Source organism: Mesoplodon mirus, assembly GCF_964341445.2.
Source record: "Mesoplodon mirus genome assembly, chromosome: 3".
Lineage (NCBI taxonomy): Eukaryota > Metazoa > Chordata > Mammalia > Artiodactyla > Ziphiidae > Mesoplodon > Mesoplodon mirus.
The window spans coordinates 18,705,633-18,718,173 of NC_138978.1; the positions used below are offsets into that span (position 1 = coordinate 18,705,633).

The window sequence follows — 12,541 nt, forward strand, 5'->3', positions numbered from 1 at the left end:
GCACCCGAGGATCCTTGCTTGGGGACACAAGGAGGACATAGAAGCAAAGAGTTCCCTTCTCAGAGAAAAGGCAGAGTAATCAGCACTCACTGAACAGCCTTGCAAATAAATGGCAACAGGCTACCAGCCCACAGCAGCTTTGCCTGGCACGTACATCACCAAGAGGAAGACCCAGAAAGAATCTCAAATTCGTATTCCACACCCTTTGTTTGACTTTGCTTCCCACTCCCACCCCACCTCATGAAGGCAGGTGATTGCCTGGGAGGGTCTCAGGAACCTCAAAGAGAATCGATACCCTGCCCTGAGAAGCGCTCCGAAGTCTTTGGTGTTGGAATGATGACAGTCATACATTCTTTTATGTATTCAGTCAGCGCTGAGGATGCCATGGGCAGCAAAAATAGACCTGGCCTCCAGGGGCGTGCACTCCAAACAGGATGGCGGACATGAATAAAGTAATCTCACGGGGGCTTCCCTGGTGGCGCAGTGCTTGAGAGTCCGCCTGCCAATGCAGGGGACACGGGTTCGTGCCCCGGTCCGGGAAGATCCCACATGCCGCGGAGCAGCTGGGCCCGTAAGCCATGGCCGCTGAGCCTGCGCGTCCGGAGCCTGTGCTCCTCAACGGGAGAGGCCACAACAGTGAGAGGCCCGTGAACCACCCCCACCAAAAAAAAAAAAAAAGTAATCTCACGGGAACAAGATGCATCCCTACAAACCAATGAAAATGCTCAGAGGGAGAGAAGCTCGGCTCTGTAAGAGGCAGAGAAAGGATGCTGGGCATGCGTGGACCGGTTTCCCGGCAAAGGGGGGTCCTGAGTTGACACTGAAGGACAATAGGAGGTCACTAGTTTACAGTGGGTCACGGGGTGAGCCTTCCAGGTAGAGTGTGGCAAGTACAAAGGTGGAGAGAGCACAGGACACATCTGAGGAATGGCATGGAAGCTGGGAGACACACAAAGTGTGGTTGGGAACATGATAACAGATCAGCTAGAGAGGCAGGCGGGGCCAGATCACACAGGGCCCTAGGCCAAAATTTTAAAAGGGTTTTGGTCTCTATTCTAGGAGAAATAGGAAACCATTGGTGGGTGAGAGAAGGTGGCGGGGGTGATGGACATCTGTCCAACTTGTGTGTTGGTCTGTTCACTCTGGTCACCGGGTAGAGAATGGATTCCGGGGTTGAGGGGGGAGGAATATCTTCAAGAGGCCAGTTAGGAGCTGCGGTCCAGGTGGAGATGGTGATGGCTGGGACAGGGATGCTGGTGACAGAGGAGGAAAGGCATGGAAGGATGCCAGGGTCTTCCCAGAGATAAATCATGATCTTTGGCAATAGCTTAGGTGAGGGGGTGGGAAAAAGAGGTGCCGAGAACGGCCCCCAGACTTTTGGTCTGCACACCTGGAGGGATGGTGGCTCTTTTCACTTTAGTATCTTTGGAGAGGTGGGTGTTTCTCACTTCCCTTACACCCCAAGTGTTGACTGTAGTGGGTAGATTCACTGAAGTCAGCAAAGGAGGGGCTTGCTGAGCTATTCCAATCATCTCATTCTGCAGAGAAAGCATCTAAGGCTCAGAGATCACAGGACTGACAAAGGGATGGGATCAGAGCCCCTGGACTCCCATCCGGAGCTAGGAGAGCACTGGCCATGGAGGAGCTCAGGGTGGACACGAGCCTGCCTGGGCTCTAACCCTGCCTGTGCTCCCACCCACTGAGTGAATCCGGGCAGGACACGTGTCTTTAGGCCTCAGTCTCTCTACTGTGAAATGGAAAGAAATGGAATGACCACTCCTTCTCTTCTGAGGGGTGGTCAAGAGTCACCGTGGGTCACTGAGTGAGAAGTAGTTGGGGGAAGTGAAGAGAACAATGCTTTGACTTCCTGTGGGGGCTGAAGTGGGAGAACTGAGTTGGGGAGGGAGGGGGGTCTCTCCCCACCTCCTGCCTTCCTGTCTCTTGCAGGCCCTGAAGGCTGAGTAGCCACAAAGATGCCTGGTCTGCTGAACCAGATCACAGGGGCAGCCCTGCCCCTCACCTCATCTGACATCACCTCCTTTGTCAGTGGTTACGCCCTGGGTCTCACCGCCTCCCTCACCTATGGCAACCTGGAAGCCCAGCCCTTCCAGGGTAAGGATCCCTGTTGGCGCTTCCCTGGGACCACCTGTTCCTCCAAGCAGAATCCCCATCCTGACATGTATTAGCTGAATAACACCGGACAAGTCATGTCACCTCTCTGAGTCTCAGTTTCCTCATCTGCGAAATAGAAATACCACTCTGCCCTGCAGGTCTTAAAGCTGGTAGCAAGTCATGTCAGGATTCGAACCCAGGTTGGGGCTCGGCCCCAGCCCACTGTCCCAGCCCTATTTATGTTCACAAGACATGCCCACCTGTGTCAGATAGTCAGTCCTCCACTTTCCCCAGTGAGCCTCACAGTAGGAGAGGCGTCCAGACTCAGTGGAAGCCAGGAGCTCCCAACTCCCAGTCGTAGGTGTGGCTCTCGTCCCCGTGGCCTTGGGGAAGCCACTGTCCTTCTCAACATGAGGGTGCTCCTGCACCTGTTTGGACGCCAGGGTTTGCAGGAGGAACAGATGAGGTAGTACATGAGGAAGGACAGCGTGGAATGGAAAACAGTCTGCAAATATGAGTCATCAGCGCAAGGCAGTCAGGAGTGTGGACCGGCGTTCCCCTGCAAGAGACGCTTGTAAATTACACTCCTTTCCTTGCACGTAAGGAAGGGAGTTATGGGAAGGCTGGCCAGGAGGGTTCTGCATAAAGGCTCGTTATGGTTATAGCACCCCTTCTCATCCACAGTGATGGGGGCCTCCTAACCCCCAAACTTCATGTCTTGGGGCACCACCCTCCAGCCTGACCTGAGCTTCTGAAACTCTTTCAATTCCCAAAAGAAACCTGCAAGGGAAAGTCTCCTTCCTGCGGAAATCTCCTGGGCAGAACAAACTATACTTTTCCTCTGCTTAAGGAAACCTATAGAGGGTGGCTTAAAGTGAGGCCCACGAGGAACCCAGGGACTAAATTACTGAACAGCTCTGGGACAGTCCTTTGACTTTCCATGTGCAGAAAGAACAGTCCCCCCATTTTATAGATGCGGAAACTGAGGGATGGGAAGCTGCGATTTGTGGAAAGTTCACTATGGGCCCAGCACTGTGCTGCACTCATGTTAGTGGGCAGATAAAATGAGATACGACCTTGATCCTCTGAGTGTGGTACCCCAGCCATTGGCATCACCCAGAGCTGGTTAGAAATGCAGAATCTCAGGCCCTGTCCCAGAACTACTAAATCAGAATCTGCATTTTAACCAGACCCCCAGGTGATTCATGTGCTCTTCAAGTTCGAGAAGCACTGAGATATAAAGACGTAGGGCACGCACTATGGGGGATATAGTTTAATAAGTGGTGGCTGTTTTTTCCATTTTCATAACGACCCTGAGTTTGACCCTATTATTCCCATTTTACAGATGGGACTGCGAGGCGTAGAGATGCTAAATGTTTTTATCCAAGGTCACAAGACTGGGGAAGGGGGCAGGGCCCGGACAAGAACCACAGCCCTATTCCTCCAAAGCCCCAGCTCCTGGGTGCCATGCATGGGACCACCACACAGAGCTGTCTTATTAGTTCCACACATCAGGTCACAAAAAAATCCAGATTTCCACTCTCTCTTGAAAAATCAGAAGCCCTGGTCACACCGGCCTCACAGGCCAGCAGAGTAAGAGTTGGCTGGGACAGGGGAGCAGCCGTCCCTTTCCAGCTGCCCTGCAGCTGACACAGAGCCTGCTGCTGTGCATCTCCTGCCCAGCCCCCAGAACCAGGAGGCCCCAGCCCAAGTTCTCTCTGGAGTCCTCCAAGTGGCAGTGAGTACCATCCACTCGAATGGCAGACCAAAGGCTCCAGTTCCTTCTCCGGGGTGGGGCATGCAGCGTGGGTCTGGGGCACCCCGCAATGCTGGGCCCTGCTCTGGCAGGTCTCTTTGTATACCCACTGGATGAGTACACCACGGTGATCGGCTTTGAGGCAGTCATTGCCGACCGAGTCGTGACAGTACAGATCAAGGACAAAGCCAAGATGGAGGGTGGCCACTTAGATGCCACTGGCCTCCGAGCTGCAACTCTCACAGGTAAGAAGGCCAGAAAGGCTGTGGCAGGGCCTGGGTATGGCTGGAGTCTCAGGCAGACTGAAAGGGCAGCAATGGGATAGGGTAGAGAGAGCACTACACTAAGAGTCAGGAATCCTGTGTGACCTCAGGCCAATAATTAACCTCTCTGAACCTGACCTTACTATCTGGAAAATAGAGGTAATTGTTTCTGTTCTCACCTAGAAAGAGTGGTAAGGCTCAAAGGAGGCAACAGAAGGATTGTTAAGATATCTCTAAGAAACAGAAGAGCATGTCATTTAAGCTCAGAGATTGTAGAATGAGTCACACCAGGATTTAACTGCCTATCCTGTTGCTTGCAAGCTTAGATAAGAAATTAAGCCTCATTTGTAAACTGTAACTAATAATCCTATGCATCCAAATCTCAACAAACAGCATGCAGAACACTCATCACAGTCTCTGGTACAGAGTAAGTACTCACAGCATGGCTACTGATGCCTGCTATTGAGGATACTGAGTCTCAGAGAGAGTGAGTGACTGGCCCAAGGTCACACAGCATGTTAGTGGCAGAGCCAAGGCTTGAGTCCAGACCAAGGATCATATGATATGAGATTCTTACCATTGGATTTATGATGGAGGTGAAGTTTGTTCACCTGATCATTGAGATGTTCAAGAATCTTTTAATGAACACTCACGATGTGAGATGCAGGGTTTCCCCCAAGATTTTAGGACTTCTCCCAGCCTGGAAGAATAGCTAGGACATGCCCGGTAGGGACCACGATAGGAAGTTGACAGTGGCTATGCCAAAAGCGGTCCAGATAATGTCAGAGGAGGGAAAGAGCCATCCAGGTGGGACCAGGGAGGTTTTTGTGAAGGGGTTGGATGGATGGGTAGGATGGGCTAAGAAGGAATGAGGGATGGCCTTTCAGATGAAAGGAGAGAGCATGGATCCTGGGGGAGGGGGGAATGCTCCAACATGATTCTCGGGGGGACATAGAGTCTGCGGATAGAGATGTGACCCTCTGTTGGGGATTTGTGGGTCCCAGTCTCCCAATCCCCACAGGATACAGTGGAAAGTACACAGGCCTGGCATCAGACCCACGTAGGTTCAGATCCTTGTTCAATAAATTAGTTATTTGTTGAGTAACTTGAGCAAGTTGCACCCACACGCTGAGCCTCAGTTTTCCCATCAGCAGAACAAACTGCTCTAACCTAACACACAGCAAGCTTAGAGGGGATGGGAGAGAATGTATGTACAGTCCCTGACGCCAGGCCTGGCACTTAGGAAACATTCTGCATCGTCCCTCCTTCCTGCACACCAGGAAAGGTGGCTCTGGATGAGGATTTGGAGCGGATCCTCTTTGTGGTCAACCTGGGGACCATCGCCCCTATGGAGAACGTCACCATCTTTGTCAGCACCTCCTCGGAGCTCCCGACGCTGCCCAGCGGGGCTGTGAGGGTCCTGCTACCTGCTGTCTGCGTCCCAACCGTGCCTCAGTTCTGTACCGAGATCACTGGCCCCTCCAACCAACAGACCCACGGGTGAGGAGCCCCCGCCCAAACAAGGCCAGAGTCCCGGGTGCAGCAGGGAGTTGGGCGGGTGGGAAGGATAGGAGGTGAGGCTGAGCTCTGTAGCTGCCCCCGTCTCAGTAATTGTCCCTCCCCTGCTCACATTCCGAGCACTTAAGAATCTCCCTGAAATGCTCTGTGTTGGTACTGGTCAAAGTGTTAGGATTTGGACAGCTTGGTATCAGAATTTCCAGGCTTTTTTCTTTAATGCACTCAACAGGTATTTTCAGAGCACCTAGGTGCTAGACACTGGGGAGGGGGTGTTAGGGACCCGGAGGACACGAAACCCACACGGTCCCTTGCCTTTTTGGAACTTGGTGGGAGAGATCATTATCCAACAGATAACACAACAAATGTGAACTGTTTATGAACTTGCATGCATAATTAATTATGTGAAAAGTTCAGTAAAGGAGACGTTCATTGGCTAAGAGTATAAAAGAGGGACCCAACGGTGGAGGTGGGGGGGTCTGGGGGCCTGGTCAGGCTTCTCTGAGGAGTGGTATTTCAGCTGAGGGCTGAGCCAGGTGGGGGATGGATATAGGCACAGAGAGAAGCGTTCCTATAGGGGGGAACAGCAGGGGCAAAGGCCCTGAGGCAGCAAGGACAGGGCCACCGAGGGGGATTGAAGGACAGGTGACATGAGATGAGGCTGCAGAGATACAGGACACCCGGTGGCCCTGGCAGACTTTGGATTTCTCCCCGAAGCAACAAGAAATCATTAAAAAGGGTTTTCAGCAAGGCCAGGAGGGTACACTCCAGGACAGTTTCTCTGTACTCCCCCGGTGGGGGAGGAGGGAAGAGGGGGTGGGTCACAGCCTGAGGCACCTGCAGCTGAGATCGGGGCTCCTCCCATTTTCCCACCTATAAGCCCAGGGGGACTAGCGTTTCCTCTGCAGGGAGAGAGGATGCCAGTTTTAAAGTAGCCTGATGCATACAGGAGATGTCTTTTGAAGTCGTGTATCTTTTTTTTTTTTTTTTTTTTTTTTTTTGCGGTACGCGGGCCTCTCACTGTTGTGGCCTCTCCCGTTGCGGAGCACAGGCTCCGGACGCGCAGGCCCAGCGGCCACGGCTCACGGGCCCAGCCGCTCCGCGACACGTGGGATCCTCCCAGACCGGGGCACGAACCCGTGTCCCCTGCATCGACAGGCGGACTCTCAACCACTGCGCCACCAGGGAAGCCCCTGAAGTCGTGTATCTTATCATTCAATTCATGTCATTAAAAAAAAAAAATCTGTTCCACAGTATATTAGCACCACTGTGGTAGAAAAATAACACTTGAATTAATTACCAGTTAAACTACTTAACTCCCCCTCCCCAGCTTTGGGCCTGAATCTTTGAGCCAAGTTGAAATCTGGGAAGATGTACCATATGTATCTAGGAGTTTCATACATACCCTGGTTGGGCTATGGGGACAGCTGGGAGCACGTGCCCACTGGGACACAGAAGACAGTGACAGCAAACCCCTGGACACCACCAGTTAAAGTGCTGACCTCAAGGTGACCTGACGGGGAGGGGTTATTTTAGTCTCCCACGTGGGGCCAGCCCAGAGGGCACTCCTCAACCACACCACAAATAGTAATTAAACACCTACCATGGGGCAGGTACTGTTTTGGGTGCTGGGAATACAGCAGTAAACTAGACAGACAAGGTCCCTGCCCACGTGGGGCTAGCATTCTAAGGGACAATAAAGTAATAAGCCCACAAACATGTCATATGTTGGGTGATGAACTCTATGGAGATAGATGCTACAAAGGCTAGAGGGGGACAGGATGGGGTGGGTGCTAGTTTCGCTAGAATAGACAGGTCTTAGGCAACATTTGAGGCCTGATCTGAATGAAGGGGGCTGGCCGTGGAAGTATACTGGAAGAAGAACATTCGGGGCAGGGGGGCAGAGCGGGCAGTAAGTGCAAAGGCCCTGAGGCAGCAACAGCCTTGGTATGTTGGAAGAGCAGCTGGAAGGCTAGTAAGACTCTAGCAAAGTGGGAGAGTCAGACTGTGTAGGGTCTCGAAATCTAGAGTGAGGACACTTGTTGGTACAACAGAGAAGCTGGTGGCACCAGCCAGTCTCAGGCCAGGGAACACCAGCTCGTGTGTCATCTATGAAAATGCTGCCATAGGCGCCAAGCCAGGTGCATGGGAGAGGCAGGACCTAGCCGACCTGGGGACATTCAAGACCTCGGTGGATCAGGGAACAAGAGGCCAAGGAGTCCCCAGTGCCCCTGAGGTGGCCCTGATAAGCTAATTCCTGCCTGTTCCAGCAGGCAGAGCTAACAGAGATGCTCTTGGGAGATGCCTGCATCAAATTCTGATGAACCTCAAAGTTGCTTAGATAGAGTGACATGAGAAAAAATAAGAAAAATAGATAATACCAAGTGTTCGTGAGGATGAGAGAAGGAAACTCTCGTTCATTGCTTGTGGAAGTGGAAACTGGCCCAGCCACCCTGGAAAGCAATCTCGGGCAATACTCGGTGTGTGCCCTTTGACCTAGGGATCCCAGAGAAATCCTTTTATACATCCAAAAATAACACATGGATGAGGATATTCATGGTGCTGGCATCTGTGAACACAGGGAGGCGAAGGCAGGAACAACTAAGTACAATATAACAGATGGCCCCAAGCCATAGCACATCAGCAGCAAAGACTTCGCTTTGCAGACAGCCACCTGGACAGAGCTTAAAGACACAGTGTTGGGTGAAGAAAAGGGGAGCAATTGAATGAGGTTCCTAATACAATGCTTTCTTTTCAACCAAAAGTCATGGTGTGTTTTACAAAAATATGTGCATATTCAGAACCTGTATCAAAGACCTCAGAAGGCATGACCACAGAGGGGAGGGAAATAGAGCAGGATCAGAGACAGGGCGAGGGATGACAAAGATAGGGGGCCAGAGACTTGAGCGTTCAGCAGGTGACACTTTGCTAAGCGCTTGCTCAAGACAGCTGTGTCATTATTATCCCCATTCAATGATGAGAAAACCAAGACTCAGAGAAGTGGCTTTATGCAAAGGTTCCCAGCTTGCAGAGACAGAGTAGGTATTCCAGAAGTGATGTGACACAGTGTAAAATGTTCCACGGCCGAGCCAGAGAGACCCGGGTGGGGATGCACACTCTGCCGAGTCCCAGGGGTGGCAACTTAGGCTAGTGACCTCATCTTGCTGAGCCTCAGTTTCCCCACGTTGGGGGGGGGGCGGGAGATGAGGGCTCTGAGGCCCTCCTCTGGGGGCGTGGTGAGAACAGTGTGAGCCCACATGCCTGGTGCCTGGCCCATCCATCGTAGGTAGTGGTACCTTACGTCTGAACCCAGGCTCTCCCTGCAGGCAGGCTGAGTGGGGCTGTCAGCATCTGGGGTGGAAGGAAGCCCCTCAGCCCCTTTTTGGGTGGGGCTGCAGGGGTGCCAGGGCTGCCTGGGACTTGCTGTTTTCTCCATGTCTTCTCTTGCTGGCCCCCTGCCTCAGCCCTGACTGGCCGCCTCCTCCTCCTCTCGGCCCCCTTCCCAGCAAAGACAAGCATTGCTTCGGCCCCCGGGCCCTGGACTCCTGGAGCAAATTGAGCCTGGAGACTCTCCTGGACACCGATGTGTCCAACCCCATGGAATACGAGTTCAACTTCCAGCTGGAGATCCGTGGGCCCTGCCTGCTCGCAGGTGAGAGGGAGCTGCCTAGACCCGGATGGGGCTGGAAAGAAGATTCGAGGCCACGGCGGGGTGGGGAAAGGAAGGGGAGGGAGGGACAGCTGGCCAGCCCAGATGGAAGACAGCCTGAAGCTCATGCCCCCCACCCCGTTTCCTGCTCCCCAGCATGCGGCCCAAGATGAGTCTTTCCCAAGGACAGGTTTGTCCCCACCCTCACCTCAATTTCCCTGGGGAAATGCCCACAAGGACACGGCCATCCGAAGTCCGTGGTCCTCGGTCTTCTTCTGGAGCCACAGCCACAGAGCTGCTTCCTGCTCTTCCCCTTGCATGGCAGAATCAGCTGGGGAACTTTCCAAATCCCACCACCTAGACCCCACCCCAGAGCTTCTGATGACATTGGTCTGGGGTGAGTCCTGGGCATTGGAACATTTAAAAGTTCCCAGGCGATTCCCCCCCACCCAGAGCTTCTGATGACATTGGTCTGGGGTGAGTCTTGGGCATTGGAACATTTAAAAGTTCCCAGGCGATTCTAACAAGCAGCCAGAGGCAGGTACCATTGTTCTGATGGTTCCCCTCCCCCACCCAGTCAAGGTTGTAAAGAGACACTAGGATGTGGTTTCTTGTCAGCAAGGGTTCTCCCAGAGCAACAGGACATCCCAACACAAGAGGCATTTATGGAGTGCCCGCCGATGGAGCATGGAGCTCTTTCTGTCTTTCTGTGCCCTGTGAGGAAGCCATTCCTTTGACCCCCACTGGATCCTGAGGTCAGGGCAGGAAAGGCCATTAGACCCCATCTAGCTAAGCCCCCCTTTTGCAGACGGGGAAATTGAGAAGGTCTGTCCATGGTTTCACACAGCAGGTCAGGAGCCCCTGAGGGGGCTGGAGTGCCAGTCATCTCTGGCCTGAGTCTCAGGGTCCCCCACCAAGCCCCTCTCCCTCCGGGGACTCCTGAGCCTATCCCACTTTCTGTGCCACTCAGGGGTGGAGAGTCCCACCCACGAGATCCGAGCCGACGCCGCCCCGTCTGCATGCTCCGCCAAGAGTATCATTATCACCCTGGCCAACAGGCACACCTTCGACCGGCCCGTGGAGATCCTCATCCACCCCAGCGGTACTGTGCACCAGGCAGGGACCCCAGGATGCCTGTGGGAGGGAGGAGGTGCTGATCCTATGGGGCATAGACACGTGGCCCCCCACCCAGTGGCCAGTGAGAGGGTAGGGGCGCGTGACAGAGGAGAGGAGACCAACTACCTGCCTCCTGGGAAACTTAGCGCTAACTGGAAGAATTGAGTGTCTCCTGCCCCATTCTAGCTCCTGAGACCCCAGGGTCTCATCCACCCAGTGGTGCACTTTGCCCCCAGGCCAGCTGAGCAGAGATCTTTGAAACCCTAAGCTCCATGAGCCCCTGGCAGCTCTGAACTGTCAGGGAGCAACTCTTTTGTCTCTTTAAGAATTCATCGAATGTTTAGATGCAAAAAGATCAGAGCCCAGAATCACTCCCATTTTACAGATGGGTAAACTGAGGCCCAGGGAGGGGCAGTGAATCACCCACAGCCACTAGGCTCTCCTGCCTCCCAGCTAAGGAGTCTTCTCAGGGTCCCACACTGCCTCAAGCAGCCAGGGATCCCATCCCCCCTCTTCCAACTGGGAGTCCTCCGCACTGTGAAGATCTTCCACTCCACCGAGGCCCCCAGCATCACCCTCACCCTCGGGCAAGTGCCAAGAGTTGATCTCATCTCTGCAGAGCCCTACATGCCACATGTCCTGATGGAGAAAGGGGACATGACCCTGGGAGAGTTTGACCAGCACTTGAAGGGAAGAACAGATTTCATTAAAGGGATGAAGAAGGACAGCAGTGCAGAGCGAAAGGTGAGGGTGACTGAAGCAACATCAGTGGTGGCAGAACCGGGGTGGCACTGGGGACTTGGTCTTGGCTGGACCAATGAGGAGCCTGAACCTGAGGTTGGGGGTGGGTGTGGCTTGCCCGAGGTCACACAGCAAGCTGGTGGCAGAGGGAAAGTGGATGTCCAGATGCGGCAGTCACCCTGGCACTGCCCTCCTGCCTCCTGCCAGGTCACCTGCTCCTAGTGTCACCAAGGTGCCTAAGCCAGGCAAAATTCTAGGCTGGTGGCAGAAACAACCTTGGTCTCCTCCAGGCTAATCCACCCCCAAGAGGCATCAAGGACCCTACAGCTGGGTGCCCTCCCGGCTCCATCTCTACTCCTGGGCCTCCCTTTTCCCACCTGCTGAATGGGTCTCTTGCTCTTCCTGCCTCTGGGATCCTTGCTTGCTATTAGGTAAAGAATAAAGGCAGAGCAGGGAAAGCCCAAGAAAGATCCTTTCCCTCTGCCCGCCCCTGTCCCAAGAAGTGAAAGGATAAGGGCATCATCAGCAAGGGGCTGGGGGTGGGGAAGGGGGGTAAGAGGATGCTGAGCCACAGCCACAAGCCACCCCCGCAGTCTCCCTCCTGCTCGTGACCCTACACATGGAGCCGGGTCCTGAGTGCCAAGGTGGGCTTAAGAATCGCGGGATACTTCTTTTTATTGTCTCCCCTTTTGAGATGAGAAAACTGAGGTTTAGCACCCAAAATAACTGGTGAACTGGGAAAAGGGAGTTGGCTTTGGTGACAAAGAGGCTAAGGACTTTGCCTTGCTCATGTGGGGCAATTGTGCTGGATGTAAGGGCACCCCGTTCCTGCTGGCCTGACTGGCAGAGGAACAGACAAGAACGCGGAGATAACTTACAGTTGATGACATAACTTACAGCTGATGACATCATTCCCTTTGGTAGAGATCCCACTGGAAGCCCGTGCTTGGTGGGGGGTAGGGGAGATGGTGAAGGGAAGATGTAGGTGGCTCAATGCCCATCCCCACGTTAGAGACCCCACTGGAAACACCTGTCCTCCCAGAGGTGCCCCCTCACCCAGATGAGTCAGTTGGGAGAAGAGGCTGGAGACAGGCTCTCAGAGTGGTAGTGGGAATGCCGGGGGTGCCACTCAGCTCTGAGAACTGCAGCACGTGGGCAAGGGGTGTCGGCAATGAGCCTCCCAGGCCTGCCGGCCAAGCCTTAAATCAATTAGCTCTGGGACCACTGAGGCAAATGAGAATTAATTTGCCACCTTGGGTTGGTTATGCAAATACCTTGTATTCTCATGAGCTCCAGGGATGACAGCCATCAACCCACAGCTGCTAAGAAGTGATGAGTTTATTGTAACTGGATAATGGGAGCTCGAGACATCAGAGGATCCTGAGCGCG

General features: G+C 53.6%; 1 protein-coding gene across 1 annotated transcript in view; it reads left to right on the plus strand.

Moving 5' to 3' along the window:
• Positions 1-1,973: 1,973 nt before the first annotated feature.
• The window catches only part of VWA5B1 (von Willebrand factor A domain containing 5B1), a gene marked incomplete at both ends in the record, with an annotated part of 39,976 nt that continues 29,408 nt past the window's right edge, over positions 1,974-12,541 (plus strand). Inside the window, 6 exons of the mRNA XM_082612882.1 lie at positions 1,974-2,112; positions 3,961-4,113; positions 5,412-5,631; positions 9,153-9,298; positions 10,266-10,397; positions 11,031-11,155. Of these exons, the coding sequence (XP_082469008.1) occupies positions 1,974-2,112; positions 3,961-4,113; positions 5,412-5,631; positions 9,153-9,298; positions 10,266-10,397; positions 11,031-11,155 (915 nt within the window). The remainder of the gene's footprint in view (positions 2,113-3,960; positions 4,114-5,411; positions 5,632-9,152; positions 9,299-10,265; positions 10,398-11,030; positions 11,156-12,541) is intronic.